General features: G+C 37.6%; 1 protein-coding gene across 6 annotated transcripts in view; it reads right to left on the bottom strand.

Moving 5' to 3' along the window:
• LOC132823420 (rho GTPase-activating protein 26-like) overlaps positions 1–23,572 on the bottom strand; it is a 248,532-nt gene that overhangs the window by 147,643 nt on the left and 77,317 nt on the right. For 5 of the 6 annotated variants that reach the window (XM_060837239.1, XM_060837241.1, XM_060837242.1 and 2 more), the window contains exons 2-7: positions 22,004–22,099; positions 21,120–21,181; positions 18,435–18,506; positions 17,416–17,517; positions 6,866–6,976; positions 6,186–6,290 (exon numbers count right to left, since the gene is read on the bottom strand). In XM_060837239.1, coding sequence (XP_060693222.1) covers positions 6,186–6,290; positions 6,866–6,976; positions 17,416–17,517; positions 18,435–18,506; positions 21,120–21,181; positions 22,004–22,099 — 548 coding nt within the window. The remainder of the gene's footprint in view (positions 1–6,185; positions 6,291–6,865; positions 6,977–17,415; positions 17,518–18,434; positions 18,507–21,119; positions 21,182–22,003; positions 22,100–23,572) is intronic. The other variant, XM_060837243.1, reaches the window with a different exon arrangement.

Here is a 23,572-nt window from a genome sequence, read left to right as displayed (position 1 = left end):
GAAATTCAAGTTGAAGCCTGGAAATGAGTAAGTAATTAGCTTCATGGTAGAGCAAAACACTTGTTCAAGGAGTCATGCAGAAGTGGGAATGGGACAATCAGTCAGCCATTAGGGATCAGCATCGGGACTGTTGCTGCTTCTAATTTACATCAATGATTTGGAATCAAATTTACAGCAAATTGGTTAAGATAATACCAAATTAAACAGAACAGCAGAACCAAAGAAGAAAACTCAGAAATTACAGCATTGGTTAAAACAAAGAACATTGAGTAAGCAGGACAACGATAATTGATTTAATTCAAATGATAAAAATAAAACCATGCTCATCAGAAATTACTGGTCACTACGTATATCCACAAACTGTGTTGAAATAGCTGATGTTGAAGCAATAAATTGATTGAGGTAGGAGGAATGTATTTCATTTCATGGAGAGCTGGCACCAGTCCTGGGACAAAATGTTCCGAGAGAAATATAAGCTTGCAAGTAAAAAGGATATGGTGGTATTGCAGAGCACCTATTTTGACAATCACATCCAAAGTGGGACAAGGAGGGACAGAGTATGCAAGCATACAAAAAGAAGGCAAAAGCAACAAAGTATAATAAGGCAGAATTAATAGCTTTTTATTCGAATGTGCTTAGCATTTGGAAGAAAATAAATTAATTAGAAGCACAAATACAGGTTTATAGGTACAACCTTACAGAGGCATGGTTACAGGAGAACAAAGCTGGGAACTGAATCTTCAAAGGTATTTGACCTTCAGGAAAAAAACAGGAGGGCTGGTGATAGGGTGGCCTTGTCAGTATGAAATAGAATCAGTACGTTAGTAAATGATCTTGGATCAGATGACACTGAATACCTATACTAGAGGTGAGAAATAATAAGTGAAAGACAGTAGTGGGTGAGTCTTTAAGGCTCATATCAGTAGGACAGAATAAACCAGCAGATAATGAGGACAAATCACACAGATAGTACATTAATCATGGGCAAGTTTAATCCTCAGTGATGGGGAAAGTCAAACTGGCAGGGCTAGCTATGAGGAAGAATTCATAAGTGTGTGTACAGGACAGTTTCCTAATACAATATATTGTGGGTCCAACCAAAAATTGGGCTATTTTGGACCTGAATGTATCATGAGGCATATTTAATAAATGATCTCAGAAATAAAAGATCCTAGAGGGGATAGTAACCATATAATGGTAAAAAGTAGCATTCAGTTTGACAGGGAGAAACTTGGCTTGGAAATAATTTTGCTAAACCTAAACAAGGGCAAAGACAAGAGAATGAGGGAAGAGATGCTGGGGTATACTGGGAAATGACTTTCATAGAAAATATAGTTGAGGAAGAATGGTAGACATTTTAAACAAAGTTTCTGACTCACAGTACATATATATTGAAATGAGGGAGCAGGATTCTAGGAAAGGTATAAACCAACTTTGATTATTCAACAAAGATTAGTGGTAAATTAGAGTTAAGGCAAGTTATAAAAGCCAACTAAAGATGACAAAAAAATAAGAAAAACAAACAATGAGGGCAAACTAGCAAGTAACAAAAATAATAACAGCTTCTTTAAATATGCAAAGACAGAGGCAATGGTGAATATAGGCCACTTCCTGACTGATGATGGGAAACAAAAATGGAGACACAGGAAATGGCGGGGAGCTGAATACATACTTGGTATCAGTCTTCATGGTAGAGGATACTAACGGTATTACAAAATATAAAATAATCAAGGGGCTAAAGGTGGAAATAAAATAAACTCAATAAATTTCACTGGAGAAAACATTTAGGATGACTAATTAAAAGTCATTTAGTACCCTAGACCTGACAGGTTGCATCCAAGGATTTTCGTGGAAGTAGCTGGAGAGATAGTGAACAGACTGGTAATAATCTTCCAAGAATCCTTAGATTCTGGAAAAAATTCCAGAGTATTGGAAAACTGCCAAGAAATCATCCTTGTTCAAAAAGGGAGACAAAAAAAACAGTTAACCATAGGCCAGTTAGCTTAACATCGGTCATTGGGAAAACATTTGAGTCTATTATAAAGGATGCAATATTAAAATATTTAGGAAAACCTAATATAATCAAGCAGAGTCAGAATGGCTTCATAAAGGGGAAATCATACCTGATAAATGATTTCCGGTTCTTTGAGGAGGTATCAAACAGCATAGGTAAAAGGGGAAGCAGTAGATGTAGTATATTTGAATTTCCAAAAGGCATTTAATAAAGTACTACAAATTAGGTTACTTAAAAGGACAAGAGCCCATAGATCCGGTAGTAATAGCAGCATGTACAGGGGATTAGCTAACTAATAGAAGTCAGAGATTTGGATAAGAGGGTAACATCAGGATGGGACTTGTAACTAGTGGAATACCACAGGGATCAGTGCTGGGTCACAATTATCTACAATGTATATTAATAATTTGCAGGATGGAAGTGAAATTACCACTGCCTTGCTTGCAGTTGACAGAAAGTAATAGGTGAGAAAGCAAGTACTCCAGACAGGGATATAGATAGGTTAAGTGAATGAGCAAAAAACTTGGCAGATGGAATATAACATGGGAAATGTAAGGTTAGGGTTAAGGAAAGCTAAATATTATTTAAATGGGGAAAGATGTGAGGAAACTGCAGCAGAGAGGGATTCAGGTGTCCTCATGCATGAATCAAAAAAAGCTAGCATCCATGTTCAGCAGATAATAGTTAGTCAAATGGAAAGTAGGCCTTTAATTCAAAGGGAAGTGAGGGTAAAATTGGGAGGTCTGGTCAGTAATCGTCAGACAACACTGTGGACAATTTTCGTCCCCTTATCCAAAAAAAAATACTGGCATCTGAGGCATTCCAGAGAAAATTCACTGGGTTAAACTGGGGTACAGATGTAATTTTCTTAGGGAGAGGGGTTACATCCGTTGGGCTTGTACTCATTGAAGTTGAAGAGAATAAGTGGAAACCTTATTGAAATATGCAAAATTCTTAGGGGCTTGGCAGGGGACATGCAGAGAGGTCTTTTCCCTTCATAGGGCAGTATAGAGCTGGAGGGCATAATCATAAACTAAGGAGCCAAACATTTAAGATAGAGATGAGGAGGATTTTTTTTCTCTCAGTAGGTGGTGAATCTGTGGAATTCTTTACAGTAGAGAGCTGTTGAGGCTGGATCCTTAAGTTGATCATCAGTTTAACATCTCATCCAGAAGACAGTGCATCTGAGAGTCTGTTGAGTTTTAGGTCTTGCAATGGGACATGAAACCATAATAAGGGGAAGAGTGTTACCAACTGACCCACAGCTTACACACAAGACAACTGAAGGATACAAACACACTAAACAGGGAAATCAAAAGTGGCAGATGCAGTCCAATTTAGAGACTGTGAAGCAATACACTTTGGAAGCAAAATTAGTGAAAAGAACCACATAGGGCAGATCTTCCCTGTCTACCCAGAGCACTTAGAAAGTTGGGAGCATGTCTTAATTGGATGGGAGAACAATCTTCAGATTCTTGAAGTCAGGTTAAAGTTTTGGTATTAAGTTTTCAGGAAGTTTAATACAAATTATCTTCCCAGTTATTCACCAGCAAGCAATGAATATTCATTAATATACCAAGCCATTGAAAGTGCACTCATTATTTGCTCACATATCCTTCTTTCAATACAAGATGCTTGACCAGCCAAACTCAGCAATAGTATTGGCTTTGGTGTACCTAACTAGAAAGGGCAGGCAAAAGAGTGTCCAGCATCAATAGTACCAGAGACCCAATGCTCGAGGAACTCCAGCTGTGGAACTTTGATATTTTGCAGTCATCATCCCTTACGCCAAGTGAATAGGATCAGGTGTATTCTTTGATCAATGCACTGAACTTTTGCTGGAGGGGGCCAGATTCCAAGACATTTACGTTTGGCCCACAGAATCCAATTTGTACCCCACCTGAAGGGCTAAAACCAGTCAACGATGTTACACTCTTCCCAAGACCCCAAAGTCCAATTGCTTTTTATAACTAGATTGTAACTCACTGGAATATAAGGAGGACCTGGATGAAACTCATTAAAATTGGATGTTTGTCCAATGATTGTTTGATACAGAAAACAAGATGAAACCACTTTGATTTTTGAAACATAGACACAAATTTATTACAACAAGCATGAAATCTGATGGTTATACAAAATGTACAAGTCATAAATCTAAATAAATTTTGAAAAGAAACATAATTCTTAATTCATGAGGGAATCAAATTCAAATTTTACTCATTACAGATACAAGGGTCATTAGAATAGACTAATGCTCGAGCACTAACTAGTCTGGACATCAGTTAGACTAAACTGTAGCACTTCTACTTTGCATATGGCTTCAAAAAATCAAGATCAATGGTTATGTTTTTGTATTTTCAACATTCATAACTTATTCCCCATCACTGATTGAAATTCCAGCACCAACTAACATGAATATTGAAGAAAGCTATAGCTTGAGTTTCATGGAAATGAGGCAAAAGGAAGGTGTGTCCAAATTGAAAATTGCATTCTGAAGATGGAGTATGGAAACACTGTAACCATTATTTTAAAGGGTATTATGACGAATGATCATCAATCCAAAACTTTAACTCTGCTTCTCTCTCCACATATGTTGCCTGGCCTGCTCAGTATTTTGGAACATGTCCTGCATTTATTTCAGATTTTGCATTATTCGCAACATTTCACTCCATATATTTTACATAAGCTTGGTTGAAGAAACTTGCAAAGTTATGATGGCTACTTAGAGCTATTAAGTATATCACAAGGGAAATTTAAGTTTAAACTTTTTGTTTTGAGACAATAGAAAGACTGCAGTAAACTATAATCTAAGTTTATAAATGAGAGATGCATTATTGTCGTATTGAAGTATTTCCAAGTAATTAGATTGCTGTACAGTAGGCCACTGTATTTTCAAGTAATCGTTAGATCATTGGCTTCTGCAGTCCGGTGGTCATTCTGTTAAAAACAGCACAATCCACATGTTTATCAACAATATTGTTGAGCACTATGGGCAGTTTACTGGATTGGAAAGCCTTCTTAGATGGATCCAAGAATTAAGTTGATTCAGTTAAACCAACATGAAGCCTAGATACTTCAGACACTGACTGGAATGAACTGTACACTCCTCATTCATGTGCCTTTTCCAAGGTGATACTAAAGAAAGACAACTCAAACAGTTACAATCATCATCGTGGTTCTGTTCGCCAAGCTGGGAGTTTTTGTTGCAAACGTTTCGTCCCCTTTCTAGGGACATCCTCAGTGCTTGGGAGCCTGAGTTACAATCTTTGAGTTACAATCATCATTTATTGCTGTGCATGAGCTTTCCCTCAAATCTGATGTGACCTGACTTGACCTTAGCAATGTGATCAGGAATAGAATTTTACATTCTATCAGTCTTATTAATATATATGACAATAGTGTATCACTTTCCACACTAGGCTTAATATGCCAGAAAGAAATTGGTCATCTAATTTCGCCTTTACTAAATTTAAATGCTTAATTGGAACTTCCAATTCTTTTGACTATGAAATATCAAATAGACTGAAGGGACAGCAAAGTTCTAGACCTTCAGGAAAGAGTGATTATTTCTGGATAGAATTACTTCCTTCCTTAACTAGATTTACATAATCTAAATGAATTTGCATTGTATGGAATTTAAAGAATGCATTTTAGATGATAAAAATAAATCAACTTTGAACAAGTCAACGATGACAAGAGAATGTAAAACACAAGAACACTTTAATAAAATCTAGCTAGATTCTCAATAATGTAAGATGGGAACTAATTAAGCTATGTAGGGTCATTCTGCTACATAGCTTCAAGGGGTGGGGGTGACGTCCATGTCCTGTCCACTACACAGAAAACCTAATGCACAACTTTTTTTTTGTATATATTTCTAGTATCTCCTAACAAGAAGTCGTCCAGTCACAAACCCCCCAAAAATTAAGAGTGCTTATTCATTTTCTTTGTCAGCAGTAATCTGAACGACAGCATCTAAAAGATTTAAAACAAACAATGTCCTCCTTTAACTGTTGTTTGTTTTGATGGCTACTTTTCAACTTGAATTTGTGGCATGAATGTGCAAAGAATGAGTGAAACATTAAACTAATTACAGAGATTACAGGTAAAAATTTGTTGCTGGAATTTCTCCTAGTGTCTGTGGATGGGAGAAATTCACTACTTTACTTACATTCTGAATGCTGATCTGAAGTGGAGTTTTAAAATGTCCAAAGTCTTTTGCCAGTTCATAGCCATGATGATAAAATGTGAAGAGTCCTTGCAAGAATGCAAGCAACTGTATAAAAAAGTCAAATAAGGCAATCATTAACCATGAATTTTTGTCTTCATTAAATGTCATACTGAATTCAATATATCTTTCACTTGGCTGCTAATCAGCAGACTCAAGAAATCATAGTAGCCAGTTAATGCAATATTTAACAGCATACCCTTAATTTATTGGCTCATTAAAATAGCAATAAACATAATTACAATTTTAAATGGAAAGTAATCCATGTAATCTGAGAGACTGAACAGGGCAACAGGTTCTTAAAGGTTGGATGCACATATATGTAAAATTTTGAGATAGGAATCTCAAAAGCAGGAGGATGCAATAACAAAAATACTAACATAATCGCAGAAGAAACACTGACATGTGAATCAGCAAGATATAACGATGCAAACTGAAAACTAGTGGCAAACTGACCTACAAATTTGGAATATTCATTTGAATGAAGTAACTTGTAGGAACATAAACTCTGTGGCTTTGGAATTGTCAAATACTATGGACCTCGAAGACAGACATTTAAGAGATATATTAAACCCGCATTGAGTCAGTACTATAAGCCAGTGTAATTTAAACTGTTCACCTACTGGTTCCACAAACTCAAACATCTTTCGTTCTTGCACTTCATGCACTCTGAATACGTATTCCAGTGACACTTCATAGAAGTGCTGTCGGACGACATCAACCTGACTGTCTGCCTGTAAGTCAAAGCAAAACATTTCTAGAAACCAAAATCAACATCAGAACAATACAGAACAGAAACCAACAGAACTGCACTTACCAACCCCAAAGCAGAATCATTTTTTAGGTTAAGCACTTTATTCCAAATGTGAAATCACCCCATCATTCAAGGAGGATGAGAGAAACCAGATGATGCAATTTATCAGTTGGAAAGGACTTGCATGACTACTTCATAAATGATGTGGAGGCGCTGGTGTTAGACTGGGTGGACAAACTTAAAAATCACACAAGGAAGTACTAACATTTGGAGCACTGCTCCTTCAACAGGCAGCTGTTGAGCAGGATCATAAGACACAATTTACAGCAAAAGACCTCAGTATCATGCAACTGAATCGATAGAGTGAACAATAGATTGTTCCAGTTGCTATAAATTCTGTCTCTCATGATCCTGCTCCACAGCTACCTAATGAAGGAGCACTGCTCCGAAAGTTAGTCCTTCCAAATAAACCTGTTGGACGTGAGATTTTTAACTTCACTATAAATGACAGTGATACAGCAATTGGGCAAGTGTGAACTGATTGTCTGTTTGGATTTTAACAGTAGTAAAGCAGGTAACCCTAATCTAGTTTAAAATTTTGAGTTAATTTCTACACTGTAGTTAAGAAAGCAACATAGATACTGCCTACATGGACCTCCTGAAGGTGTATGATATAATAAAAAAATTTGCAAATTGAAAGACGACAAAAGAAATTCTTGTAATTGGTTCAGGATATAGGGAACCAAGTGTGCGTGAAATGAGATTCCCCTGGGATCTAGATTTTTCTTCCATAAATATGAATGATCTTGAATGGAGAAACAGAATTGTTTATCCACATTTATTTGCGACATTAACAGGTACACAGAGTTAATCAGATGATAAAGGATCAAATAGATTCAGAGAATTTTGCAAATCTTTGGCAAATGAAATTCAATGTGATCTTATTGGCTAACTGGGAACTCAAACATAACTAACTGCAGCTTATATTAATAAACGTTAAAAACAAGAACAAGACAATATCCCTTGGAGTGTGATCTTAATTATCTCCACAGTATCACTTAATCCTGGGTCCAGGGCAATATTTCTCTCTCAGCCAACATCATAAAAAAGATTGCCATGTCATTATAGTTTGCGAGAACTAGCTGTTTGAAAAACGGTTCCATTATTTCATGCATTACAGTGAAGTCACCTCAGAAGCATACCATTGCCTACAAAACACTTTGAAAGATCTGATAGTCATGAAAGACATTTTTATAAATGTAAGCTTCTATTTCTTTCACATGGTGCATGCATAGGCAGTTTACTTTATTATTTACATTTGTTGGCAGGAAAATTAAGATGAAACACACAGATTGTCTTTTAATTATTAAATACTTAACCTTGATAAAATTTGGAAATAAGGAAATATTTATTTCTAAGGAAATAAATATACACTTATCTGTAAGGCATATAAAAAGTGTTTGCAACTAAAATTAATGTACAGCAGAGAAAGTGTCAACACAGCCACATCTGCAACTGATGACCAATGAAAATTTGCAAGTTACAACATTTTGATTTCCAATAAACCTGCAATAGAATGCTGTACTAAAGAGATTGTGCACTTATTGCATTCATGTAAAAGAAGCTTAATTATTAATGGCTAGTCTTGTGGAGCATGGGTACCCATCACTCCTGTGACAATGCTGCTCCTTTAACATGGTTATGTCGTCCTTAGCTCTTTATCCCCCCAGAGAGGTCATAAAAACAGCAAATCCAAAAAGTCTAGGTTACAACGGTTTTAGGGTAAATTTGATTATAGCTAATAGATACTGCCTCAGTGAAAAAAGTTTTTAAAAAAAACACTTGTAGAATGAAAAGGCCAGTTCTCACAGCTCAGTTTTCTTTGGTTTGGTTTTTAACAATCTGGCTGACCTCTGAAAGCAGTCAGTTGTTTCGAGACTGCTGGTCCAAGAAACACCTACATGGAAGGTTTTTTTTATATGCTGAATCTCGCTGCCATTTCTCTGATATCTTTCCAGTATTTGATTTCTCCTTTTTTGCCATGGGGTGGTTATAGAGGATTGTTGCAGGTATTTGGAACAGCATCATTAAGTTGGGATAATCCGTTGGGTTTTCAGATAGGTCAAGTTATTCTAAATTCTGTTTTGTTTTCTTTGTGTTTCATTCAGTAATCTTGTAAATTAATTATGTTTTGTTTAAAACTCAATGGTTTGACCAGATGCATCACTCCTGGAATATCCAGTTTACAAATGCTGAAAACAACTAGCAAAGTTAGGGTCTGGGCTACTTCTCTGAAATGGTTTGAAGGGTTCTGGCCTGGTCCATAGCACTCCTCCGCTTGCTGAACTACAATGTCTCCAAGTACTAACAATGTCTTGAATTAAAAGTTTTCTTATGTTCAAATCTCTCAAGTGAGCCAGTGGACTCCAACATTCCTCTCTCCGTGGCCTCAGAGAAATCAGAATTCCTCCAATTCTGACCTCTTTAGATATCTCCAATTTCCTTCACTCAACTTTGAAATTTCATCCCTAAACCTTTTCAGTTATTTTAGTTTTGTATTCTCTAAGGGGTTCCTTAAAATTTATCTTCAAGATTACTGATATCTATCCTAACATAATGCTTTGGTATCAAGTCTTGCTTGATAATGTTCCGGTGAAGTACCTTAGGATATTATTGGTATGGTTTAAATGTAAGTTATTGCACTGCAAATTTCACTGCTTTTCATCTTTATTCATAGTATAGATGAAGATATTCAGTCAGCCCTGCACAACTTCGCTGTTGGCATGCAGATAAGCATAGTCAGAGTGGGGGAGTGGGGATGGTAGCATGGGGGAGCTTAGTCAAACTCAGATGGAATCATAGATTTGGAACTCTTCAGCATGACCCATCAAATCTGGGCTGGTCAAAAACTTCCATCTAATGATTCTCATCCCATTTTTCAGCACTTGCATATTTTAAGTGTTACGAAGACTTCATTCCAGACAGCGAGTTCCAAATTCCCACTATCCTCTGGGTCAAAAAAACGCTTTCTCACAGCCCCTTGAAATTTCCTGGCCTTTAACTGAAATCTAAGCTCTCTGATCATTGATCGCTCTGCCAAGAAAAGTTTCTTCCTGTCTACCCTATCTACGCCCTTCAGTTTCATACATCTTAATCACGTACCCCACCCCCCCTCAGTCTCCTCTGATCCAAGGAAAAAAAATCTCAATCTAGACAACCTCTCTTCATAACCAAATCTCTCCAACATCCTGGTGAATTTCCTCTGCACCCACTCCAGCATAATCACATCCTTCCAACATAGAGATTCCAAAACTACACATAATAATCTATTGGCCTAACCAACTTTTTATACAATTCCAGCGTAACCTCCCTGCTTTTAACCTTGCAAATGAAAACAACAAATATTCCAAATGCCTTTTTAACCACTTTATCTACCTATTCTGTGACATTAAGGGACTGGATGACATGCACATCAAGTCTCTCTGATCCTTAGGGTCCAAGTATTCATCATGTCTTCCCTTGTTTTATTTGCCCTGCCCAAATACATTACCTCACATTTAGACAGAATTCTATTTGCCACTGATTGCCATCTATATTTCAGAAACACAGACAGTAGTATGAGTAAGCCATTAAACTCATCGAGCCTGCTCCGCCATTCAGTATGATCATGATTGATCAGCAAACTACTTCCATTCTCCCCTTATACCCTTGAGCTCTTTAGCAACCAAAGCTATATCTAACCTGTTCTTCAAAACACAACGTTTTGACCACAACCATTTTCTGCACGGCCGTAAGAAAAAAGAATAAGAGTAGGCCTTTTGACCCTTCAAGCCTGTTCTGCCATTCAGTAAGATCATAGCTGATTCAACGTTCATTTCATCTACTTTCCTGCCATATCTCCATATCACTGGATTCCCCTAACAATCAAACATCTATCTCAGCTTTAAATATATATAAAGATTCTGCCCCCACAGCTCTCTGTGGCAAGGAGTTCCAAAGGCATTCAACCCTCAGAAAAAAATTCCTCCTCATCTCAATTTTCAATTATCTTGAGATAATGCCCTCAATCCTAAATCTCCTACAAGGGGAAACATTCTCTCATTATTTATCCTGCCAAGGCCCTTAAGCACACACTATTTTTCAATGAGATCATCCCTAATTCTTCAAAATTCCAGCAAATAGATTCCCACTTGTTTAGCTTTTGCTCATAAAAGGTGATCGCTCCATACCAGGGGTCACCTGAGTTGATCCTTCTCTTAACTGCCTCCAATGAAATTACATCTTTCCTTCAATAAGGGGACCAAAACTGCTCACAATACTCCAGATTGTGTCTCCAGCACCTTGTTCAGTTGTAAAAATACTTCTCTACTCTTCACACCAACCCTTTTGAAATAAGGGTCAACATTACTGTGGCGCAGTGGTTAACACTGTTGCCTCACAGCGCCAGGGCCTCAAGTTCAATTCCACCTTCAGGTGAGTGAGTGGAGTTTGCACACTTGTGTCTGCTTGGGTTTCTTCTGCTACTCCAGTTTCCTCCCACAATCCAAAGATATGCAGTTTAGGTGAATTGGCAATGCAAAACTGCCCATAGTGACTGGAGACGTGCAAGCTGGGTGGATTGGCCATGGGAAATACAGAATTACAGGGATGGGAGGTTGTGGGGGCGTCTTGGTTAGTTGCTCTTTGAAGAGTTGGTGTGGGCTGAATGGCCTGCTTCCACACTGTAGAAATTCTATAATTCAATTAGCTTTCCTGATTATTTGCTGCACATGTATGCTTGCTTTCTGTGTTTCGTGCACAAGTACCCCCCCCACAAGACCGAGTTGCAGCTTTCTGCATTTTTTATTTAAATAATATTGTTTCTTTGTTCTCCCTTTCAAAACGAAACTTCACATTTTCCCCACATTAAATTCCTAATTGACAACTTTTCCCCACTTAGTTAATTTATCAATAGATCTCTGTAAACTGTTTGTATTCCTTTCTCAATCTGCCTTTCCACCTATTTTTGTGTCATCTGCAAATTTGGCTGCAACACATTTGCTAAGTTATTAATATATATTTAAAACAATTCCAGTTCAAGCACTGATCCCTGTCGAACCCCACTGATTACAAGTCGCTAACCAGGAAAGAATCCCTTTTCCTCATTTGTTGTTTCCTGCCTGTAAGCCAATTGTCTATCCATGTCAATCTATTACCTCCAAAATGATGGGCTCTTAACTTGAAACTTGGGTCCCTGGTGCGGTGAGGTAGCAATGCCAACCACTGAACCATTATGCCACTGTTTGTAGAAGTCTAAATACAACACATCTACTGGTTCATCTCCATCCACTCAAATCATTTGGCCCATTGAGTTTGCTCCACTATTCAATCATGATGGTTAAGTGCCTCAGCCCTATTCTCCTGCCATGTCCTTATAATCCTTGATACCCTTCCGGATCCACCACCTGGCACATCTTTTCTGCATTTAACTATCCTGGTCATAGAGTAACACAGCATGGAAACAGGCCCTTCAGTTCAAACAACCCATGCCAAGCCTAATCCCAAACTAAACTAGTCCCACCTATCTACACTTGGCCCATATTCTTCCAAACATTCTTATTCATGTACTTATCTAAATGTCTTTCAAATGTCATATGTGTAGCCATATCCACCGCTTCCTCTGAAAGTTCATTCTACACACGAATCACTCTATGTTAAAAAATTGCCTATGTCTTTATAATATCTTTGTTTCACTTTAAAAATATGTGCCCTCATCTTGAGATCCCGCACCTTAGGGAAAAGACACCTTATCTATACCCATCATTATTTTATAAACCTCTACAAGGTCACCTCTCAACCTCCTATGCTCCAGTGAAAAAATCCCAGCCTATCTATATAAATCAACCTCTCCATTGTTGGTAACATCGTGGTAAATCTTTTCTGGACCGTCTCCTATAATAGGGTGACCAGAACTGGATACAGTACTCCAGAAGAGGCCTTACCAACATCCTGTACAACCTCAACATAATATCCTACATTTAAAAGTCTGAGCAATGAAGGCAAGCATGAAAAATGCCTTCTTAATCACCTTATGTGATGCAAACTTCAAAGAATTATGTACGTGAATCTCTAGGTCTAGTTCTACAACACTGCCCTAGAAGAAAGTGAGGATTGCAGATGCTGGAGATCAATGTCAAAACGTGTGGTGCTTGAAAAGCACAGCCAGTCAGGCAACATCCGAGGAGTATGAGAGTCAATATTTCATGCATAAGCTCTTCATCAGGAACGTGAAGAAGAGCCAATGCTCGAAACATTGACTCTCCTGCTCCTCGGATGCTGCCTGACTGGCTATGCTTTTCCAGCACCCCAGATTTTGAACATTGCCTAAGGCCCTACTTTCAATCGTGTAAGTCTAGCTTTTGTTTGTTTTACCAAACTGTAAAACTTTGCATTTATCCAAATTAAACTCCATTTGGCACTCTTCAGCCATTGACCCAATTGATGAAAATCTTTTTGTAATTTTTGATAAACTTCTTCACTGTTCACTATACCACCAATTTTGGTGTAATCCGCAAATTTACTAACGATACTTCAATATTCTCATCTAAATCATTCATATAAATGACAAACAAAAAATAGACCCAGCACCAAGCCCTGTGAAACACTGCTGATCAAGGTCTCCAGTTCGAAAAACAACTCTCTACTTTCAAACTTTGTCTCCTGTCGCTCAGCTAATTTTGCATCCAATTGGCAAGCTCAGCCTGAAACCCATGTAATCTAACGTCTACAATGGGGAAACTTGTCAAAGGCTTTATTAAAGTCCAAATAAACAATGATTACCAGCTCTGCCTTCAATCTTCTTGGTTATTTCCTCAAAAAACAAACAAGTTTGAGAAACACTATTTCCCATGCACAAAACCACAGACTATCCCTAATTATGCCTTGCCTCTCCATATGCACATAAATTCTATTTTCGTAATCACTTCCAATAACTTACCCACAACTGAAGTCAGACTCACAGGTCAATCGTCCCCAGGCTTCTCTTTACATCCCTTGTTAAACAAAGGCACAACATTTGCCACTCTCCAGTCATTTGGTACTCACCATATTTATACATGATATAAATATTTCTGAAAGGAGCCCTGCAATTTCCTCCCTCACCTCCCACAAAGTCCTGGGATGTATTGATCCAGTCCCGAAGATTTACCTATCTTTATATTTACTAAGACCTCCAGCACTTCCTCTTCTGTAACGTGAACTGTTTTCAAAACAATAATATTTATTTCCCAGAGTTCTCGAGCCTCATTTCTTTCTCCACAGTAAAACTTGATGCAAAATACTCATTTAATAGGTTTTTCATCTTCTGAAGTTTAACACAGATTACCTCTTTGATCTTTAAGGGGCCCTACTCTCTCTGTCTAGTTGCTCTTAATGTACTTGTAGAAATCTCTTTGGGTTATCCTTAGTCCTGTTAGAAGTTTTTAGGCTTCTATGATATCGCCTTTAATTCTTCTAAGCTCCAGTGAATACAATACTAACAAACTCAATCTCTCTCCATACGTCAGCCTTACCATACCAGGAATCAACTTAATAAATCTTTCTTGTGTTCCTTCAACACCAAGAACATTCTTCGTCAGATAAGGAGACCAAAACTGGACACAATCTTCCAGGTGTGGCCTCACTATTAGGCTGTAGAATTTTATCTGGTGTTCATTCACTGGAGATGGAATTGCTGGCCTGGCCAGTATTTATTGCCCATTGGGCAGTTGAGAGTCAACTACATTGCTGTGGATCTGGATTCACATGTAGGCTAGATCAGGTAAGGATGACAGATTTCCTTCCCTGAAGGATATTAATAAACGAGAAGGGCTTTCTGACAATCAGTAACAGCTTTATAGTCATCATTCGACTCTAAATCCCAGATTTTATTGAATTCAAATTCCACCCTCTGCCATGGCTGGATTTGAACACAGGTCCCCAGGAAATTAGCTGGGTCTCTTGGTTAATAAACTAGTGATAACACTAGTCCATTGCAGCAAGATATCATTGTTTCTATACTCAAATCCTTTCACTACAAGTGTCAACATTCCATTTACTTTCTTTAAAGTCCTCTGCGCTTACTTTCAGTGACTGGTACATGAGAACACCCAGGCCTCTCAATTTTTAGATATTCAAATAATAATCTTCATATTTTTGCTAACAAAGTGTATATCCTCACATTTACCCATATTATACAGCATCTGCCCTCTCACTCAGCGTGTCCAAATCACACTACATCTCTGCATCCTGCTCACAGTTAACTCTTCCAACCATGCTTTGTGTCATGTGCAAACTTTGATGTATTGCACTTAGTTTCATCTAAATCATTAACATATTTTATAATTAGCTGAGGTCGTAGTACCTGCAGTGCCTGACTAGTCGCTGCCTGTTGATCATCTGGTCACCTAAGGCTAACTTTCTCACTATTTACCACCCCACCAATTTTTGTAAAATCAGTAAATTTACTGATCAACCCTCCTAAATTCAAGTCTAAATCATTTTTGTATACTACTGATAACAAGGGTCCTAAATACCAATCCCTGCAGATTCCCACTGGACACAGGTTTCCAATAACACAAACACTCCTTATTGTCATCTTCTGCTTCCTGCCACTTAGCCAATTCTAGATACAGCTTGCAAAATTCCTTTGGATTCCCAAGGTTCTTACCTTTGATATTATCTCCCATGTGAGACCTTGTCAAAAGCCTTGCTGAAGTCCAAGTAGACTACGTCAGATGCATTGCCCTCATCTAGCACTTGCATACCTCTTCAACAAATTCAATCAATTTGGTCAGACACGACCTCCCCTTAACAAAACCAACCATTCTTGTTTAGATCCTGCTACTTCAAGTTCAGATTAATTCGGTCAGTCATATTGCATCCAAAACTTTCCCTGCCACAGAAGTTAGACTGGTCTGTAGTTTCCCAGTTTATCCCTTACCCCCTTTTTGAATAGCAGCACCGCATTGACTGTCCTCCAATCCTCTGGCACCTCTCCTATAACCAGAGAGGAATTGAAAATTATTGCCAGTGCTCTTATTTCCTCCCTTGACACTCGGGCATGGATACATTTCTTCTGGCCTGGAGATGTGTCTACCTTTAAGCCTGCCAGAATACTCAAACCTCCTCTCTGTTTTATGCTAATTTCAAATATATCTCAGCCCTTCTCTGATTTCTGTACCAACACCATCCCTCTCAATAATACCAACACAAAGTATTCATTTATATTTCTAATTAGTCCTCTGGCTCCATACAAGAATTATCACTGTTCTTCATGGGCCCTACTCTTCACTTGGCTATTCTTTGATCCTTAATGTACTTGTAAAATAATTTCAGACTTTCCTTTTTTTCACCTGTTATTCTTTCTTGCCCCCTTTTTGCTCCCCCAATTCCCCCTTGCATATTCTGTAGTTCTCTAAGGTTTCTTCTGTGTGAGCTCTCAGTATCTGACATAAACCTCCTTTTTTTTTTCTTTATCCAATCTTGTGAGCCCTAGATATCAAGGGACATACAAGATTTGTTGGTCTTATCCTTTGTCTCAGTTGGAATATGTTGACCTGGACTCTCCTGAAGAAGAGCTTATGCCCAAAACATCGATTCTCTTGCTCCTTGGATGCTGCCTGACCTGCTGCGCTTTTCCAGCAACACATTTTTCAGGTCTGAACTCTATTTTCTTCTTGAATATATCGCACTGCTCTGACACAGATTTATCTCAAAGTATCTGCTTCTAGTTTATTCTGGCCAAATCCTATTAAAAGCAGACTTCACATAATTGAGAAGTCTGATTTTAGGCCCATCCTTGTTCTTTTCCCTAATAATCTTGAATGCAAGAGAATTATAATTATTGTGTAGAAAACACTCCCCTAGTGTGAGTGAGTGAGTGAGAGAGAGAGAGAAGGTATTGAGGAAATGAAAAAGGGTAGGGTCACAATTTATACCCATTTCAAAAACCATCCATTTAAGGACAAGTTTTGGAAACTAGAGGTTTTTGCTCTGAACAAGTGTAGACTTTGAGGCGCATATGCTTAAGACCTTTAAAATTATGAAAATATTATATTCAAAGAAATACCTAAATCTTGAAATAAATGCATTTTACTTTGGGATCGACAGGTAATCTGCATTGGCCAATGGCACACTTGTGCATGATATATACATGTTTGGTCATGTACACTAAAATTTGTTAATCATGAACTGTTCATTTACATGGGGACTGTCCTACCCAAGTACTGAATTGGCCAGTAATGTTGCAAGATTCATATTCTTATTCCAGATTTTAAAAATGGATATAAAGATAGTCAATTACAGTATTAAATCAGGTTCATGAAATTCAAAACAATGACAAGGTTCTGGATTCAAAATCAGTTTCTCAAATTCAGTAAAATGCAGGGGTCAAATAATTACCTCTTGAAGATGAGAATCTTTTTTCTTTGATGACAAATTTAAATGTTTTTCTAGCACATTGCAATACTTTTCTGTTTCCTTATCATATTTTTTCTTTGCTTCCTGCACAGAAGAAAAGTAGTGGTGAATGAAACATCTCAATTTACCGATAAATTTCCTGCAGGTGGCCAAGCAAGAACATTCAGTTCATTCTTTTTTCACTAAAAGAGGATAGCATAAGGGGATTTGATAGAACAGTTTAAACTATGAATGGATGCTCATGGCACAGAAAGTTAAATTATATCCAGTGCAAACTCGAACAAGATATAACGATCAGTTCTGAGGAAGGGTAACTGGACCCAAAACATTAACCCTGATTTCTCTTCACAGATGCTGCCAGACCTGCTGAGCTTTTCCAGTAACTTCTGATTTTGCTGTTGATCATAACTGTTAGATTTAATATAGAGATCCAGAGAAACACCTTTTTTTACAGAGCTTTTAAATTACGTAAAGCATAATGAACTGATCATTAAAAGAGACCTTGTCAATATCTAATACTAGATTAAGTGCATCTGCATTTTTCTAACATGAGGAAGCAGTGATTAAGGCTGTACAAGGAGGGGATGGCAGGAATGAGATATACAGAAGTACAACCATGGAATGAAAAAGTGTGGACAAGGGTGTGATCAAGCAAAATAATGCCTGCAGAAGTATTCCAACAAATGGCGGGGGGAGACAAAAGCTCAACAAACTGTTTGAAAGTGCAGTTGAAACTGACTTGGAAGTTTTTTTTTGCATGAGTTCTTCTTCTCACCTGAAACAGTGATAAGAAATTGGCAAAGCCTCACAACCTATCAACCAACTTTAATTGAAAACAACAAAGCTGAGCAGCTGGTCAGATTCTGTGTCTCAGAAGCAGACCTCCATGTCACAATTATTAACAGGCATCAACTATCTTCCTTGTTAGTACAGCCAAATAAAATAATTTATTTCATGTGACAAAATAAGAGGGTAGGGAGCAAGAAAGTGGTGCAGATTACCTTTGCAGCTCCAATCTGCTCCTTCCGAAATCTTTCCAATGGACTGATTAAAACATCTCCAGCATTCTCAATCTGACATGAAAACAAAGCAATGTTAGAAGTGCAACTTCATAAACAGTGTAAGTTGACTGAACGTGGATACGCGTGACTCTGGTATTTAGCAGGAGTTCCTTTCCTGTAATAAATCTGCCTGATCCAGGTACAATTCATTTCACACTCGCATATGTTTCTCATGTCAAGCTTCAATAAAGTTCCAATGATCCAAAGAATGTTTTTGGTTGCTCTCAGAAATCAAAGTTTCAGGTCATAAAAGCACCTCAAATTCAGTGTTAGCTATATCCTCAATTAATTTTCATAGACTACCTAACATTTTTTTTTTCTGTATGTCACAGTTAAGATAAATATCTGCTGTGATGATTTTAAAATAGCCACTTTGTAGTCTTGGTACAGTTAATACAGATTTTACTCAAGGGTGTGATTGCAGGTCCATTTGGTGCAAGTCCACAAAGATCTCTCTTCAAAACAAAGAATGACAATTTAGAGTTGATGTTTTTACTATCACTGCATTACATTATATATCCTTACCAATAAACAAAGCTATATCACTTGTACAGGTGTCCCTTTCATATTTTCATTAACCATGTGAAGTGTTGTTATCACTGTGACTCTACATCTCCCTTCTACCTGCTATCTTATCAATTCAATGGTCTTATTCATAATTGTGAAAATAGTTACATTTCACCACTTATGTTCAGAGTGTCATGGAGTCATACAGCAAAGAGAAAGGTCCTTCAGTCTATCATGTCTATGCTGACCAACAAACATCAAAGTATATTAATCCTATTTAACTACACTTGATACATAGCCTACTACACCCTGGCATTTTAAATACACACCCAGATGCTTCTTAAATGTTGAATGCACCTGCCTCCAATACCCACTCAGGCTGCCATACCATAAACGTATGCCCTCTGGTTTTAGATATGTCTGCCACGGAGAAAAGATTCTCACCATCTACTGCCTATGCCTCTCATATTTTTGTATAAAAGTAATCTTTGGCAGACAGGATCAGCAAAAACTCCAAAGCTTTTTATAAGTAAATTAAGAGCAAGAGAATTACCATGGGAAAGAGCAGGACGTATTAGAGACCAAAGAAATGGGTGTGTGAAGCCAGTGGATGTGAATAAAGTCTAAAATGAGTAGTTCTCATTTGTATTTACAGAGGAGAAAGGCATTGCACTTATGGTAGTGAGGTACTAAACATATTAAGATTAATAATGAGAAAATGTTAAATCTTTTAGCAGGCATCAAGGTGATTAAGCCCCAAGGGCCTTATGAGATATATCTCTGGCTGCCATGGGAGGCAAAGAATGAGACTGCTGGGGTCCTGGAAGATAAATTTAATATTTTGCCTCTTTGCCTTCTTAATTTCCTTGTTATACACCCCCCTACACTCTTTACCCTGATCAAGAACCCCACCCCCTGTTTTTAATGCAATTCTATGCCTCTCACATTTTTATTACCTGGCATATTCTTCCTTCATTTTCTTTATCAAACTCTTGATATCCTTTGACTTGCTGCCCTTGCCCATTTTTAGCTAGATTACCATAGCTATGGAAACACTGTCCATCATTCCTACAGTATTGGCCACGAGCTTTGCTACATGCATCTAGAAAGTAACCATAGATACAATTGTCTATTCTTAGATATTAGCGTGCATTCAAAAATTAATCTTGTTTAATTGTCTCACTTCATACCCACTTACAGCTTTTAGGTGGAAGAACATTACAAATGTTTTTTTCTTAGACAGTGAATGAACACTGGGAAAGTCCACAATTATCACATATCTCTATCTGTACCGAGGGGTGGTGGTCAACCTTTCCCTCAAATTGCAGTATTTCAAAACATGAACCCTTCAATATTGCAAAAAGGGACAAATGCATTAAAATAACCCACAATTACTTAAATGCCATCTCTAATACAAGATTGCTTCGCTTCTTCGCGAAATCTTAAACAACGCAAAATGAATTAAATGCACTTGTTGCACAAGAGACTTTTCCTTCAACAATTTTATTTGCCGATACTGAAGTCAAAGGCAAGTCAAATTAGACAGGTAATATAACAGACAGCTAATCAAACCAAATCGGACCCTCTACTCCCTGATGATAGGCTCGGAGACCATATTGTGCTAATTGTGTGTAATGAAATAAAGGATAAGGGAAAAATGTCTTGCAGCATAGTGTAGTGGCTCTATTTCTGGGTTCAAACTTTAGTTTCAAGTCTCACCTTAGGACATGATAGCAACACAAGTGCGTCATAATACATTTTACAAGGTTGATCGAAAGAAAAGGATACATTTACAACAGTTAACATATAGCTTGTGAAGATAAAGCAAACATGCAAAAATATTTCCAAAGTCATACAGAATTTAATTTTTGGATTTTAGTAAAATGCAATTCGATTATATTAAAATGTTGAAGTTTTTAGCATGTATTTATTGTACAAACCAGGAGGGGGCTCAATTACACAAGCAATTCATGAGTTGTTTTGCCCTCGAATCTCTGCTTAAAATTCCATAGAATACTGAACATTCCAAAAGTACATTCTATATTTCCCAAATAAAATCTTATTCTTATGCCAATCATAGTGATCCATTTCATAAGTAGTTCCTAAGAAATCACTTACCAAACGACCCCGCTCATCTTCAAGGCTCCTTAGAACTCCTGCAAACTCCTGAAGTGACCTCGCTTTGAAAGAAAGTATTATTAGCCAATAGAAATGATTAAAATTGCTGATAGAAAAAAATAATACCAACCTATGCCACTGCATTAAAAAGGCACAAATTAGATTGTAGCCATCAAATACACAAACTGAATATATTATTGAATCATGCAGTGGCATAGTTCACTGGTGTTTCAACATATAGCCCTTGCCTTTCTCTCATTAGCCTGACCCTGCATTTACAGTTACAAATAGATCTCATGCTCCATTTATTTATGTAAAAGACCAAAACGTTTATGGGAAAACACAAGTTAAAGAAAGAGTTGAAATGAACACAATCTATCTACTAACCAACTGTCACCAAAAGCAGAACATTGTTTCAAATTAGAACCCTGAGGGGAATTGGAGGCAATCACTTGGAGAAATGACAACAGTAAATACTTATTTTAAATACAAATTCTGATCTTCCATACTTTGGCGGTCATCTTTTTTTTTCCCATTTATCCATCACAAACCAAAGGTAGCTCATGATAATGAGATACCACTAAATGTAATCTATTCTATAGATGAACAGTGGAAGAGTAATAGGTTACAAAAACTATACTGAGACTAGAACCATTTGTTGTTTACAATGAACCAAATTAGATGTACAGGTATTACCTATGATGTAAATCGTTCAGTACGTGAGCACTGAAGACATAAGATGCTGAGTGAACTAAACAAGTCGGAGAGGGAGTAACAAGTCACTATTAACCAATTTTGTATGATGGTCATTGAATAATTTATCTTTTTGGACTGTGAAGCTTGTTACTAATAACATAAGGAGAAGAAAATAAAATAAAACTCACCTATATGGATCTCATCATCTGTCTCTGCATCTCCAATACACTGAAACTTAAATTCATTTAAAGATTCGGCAAACTTCTTCTTTGCAACAGACAGATCTGAATAGAGACAGCAAAAGCAATTAAGGTTGTTTTCTTCTCAAACAGTACTGTGGCAATTTGTTTGTTACATTTACAACCTGTTTTGGATGCCAGGAGACAAGTGTGGGTTTACGTAACTGGCCTAATGAAATTGTGTAGTGCTTTAAGGCGTTCTAATATGCTATGTTGTTAAACCAGCAAAGTAGCACAAACCACTAAGCTTCTGTCAAAGTTGACACGTGAAAATCATTAAATTCATTTGCTCATTTCTTTTTCAGGGTGGGAGGTGGTTCTTCTCAATTTAGTTTTTTTATGGAGTTGTGCATACACCACAAACAGCAGTGGAAATGTCGGGAGAGTGGGGAGGCAGGGAAAGTTTAGGGAAACAAACACAGTATGCAACAATAACCCAATTTACCCATAACTTACCCGTTGCCATTTGACCATGATGGGCTTCATGGAGGCCAAGCTGAATAGGCTTGTCTGTGATAATAGTGCTGATATTTTGACTGCAATTGAGGTTTTCTAGAGCTGAATTTAAGCAGCTTAAGGGAAAAAGCAGCAACTACAATTTTTTCAAGTCAGGAGATAACTGGGATGCTTTTGTAACCCAACAGACCTGGGTCCTGCATCTATCAGACTTTCTCCCATTTCTAAACCCACAAGCACTCTTGCAAACTTGCCCAGCATGCCAACAGCCACTTTGATTGTATTCACTTACTACTGATGTTATTTGATTTCCAAGGACTTTTCCTGCAATGGTCTCAAATTATATCCTTCGAACATTAACTTTTCAATCAGTCAACCTGTCAATCTAGCTGGCTTCTAACTTAGAAATTAAACAAGACATGATGATGATGATAAACTCAAAAGCACCTTTGTATTTCTGAACTATTCCCTTACAAACTCGTTACCAAAATAGCCACTAACCATAAACATCAGAATCCATGTCTCAGCACTGAGTAAGGATGAAGTAAACTCAGACTGAAGGTTGCTCATGTTGTCCCCCTGTACAAGAAGGATAGTAGGGATATTCCGGGTAACTACAGACCAGTGAGCCTGACATTGGTGGTGGGCAAGTTGCTGGAGAGGGTACTGAGGGATAGGATCTATTTATATTTCGAAAAGAATGGGCTTATCAGTGATAGGCAACATGGTTTTGTGCGGGGGAGATTGTGCCTTACCAACCAAATAGAATTCTTCGAGGAAGTGACCAAGTTAATAGATGAAGGAAGAGCTGTTGATGTCATATACATGGACTTTAATAAGGCGTTTGATAAGGTTCCCCATAATAGACTAAGAGAGAAGGTGTGCAGGGTGTTCTAGTTAGGTGGATAGAGAACTGGTTGAGCAACAGGAGACAGAGTAGTAGTTGAAGGGAATTTCTCGAAATGGAGGAAGGTGACCAGTAGTGTTCCACAGTAGCCAGTGTTGAGGCCAATGTTGTTTGTAATATACATAAATGATCTGGAAGAGGGCACTGTTGGTATC

The sequence above is a fragment of the Hemiscyllium ocellatum genome, chromosome 16 (genome assembly GCF_020745735.1).
Source record: "Hemiscyllium ocellatum isolate sHemOce1 chromosome 16, sHemOce1.pat.X.cur, whole genome shotgun sequence".
Taxonomy (NCBI): domain Eukaryota; kingdom Metazoa; phylum Chordata; class Chondrichthyes; order Orectolobiformes; family Hemiscylliidae; genus Hemiscyllium; species Hemiscyllium ocellatum.
Note: the sequence above shows the minus strand (reverse complement) of the source record. Positions and strands in the feature narration are given on the sequence as shown.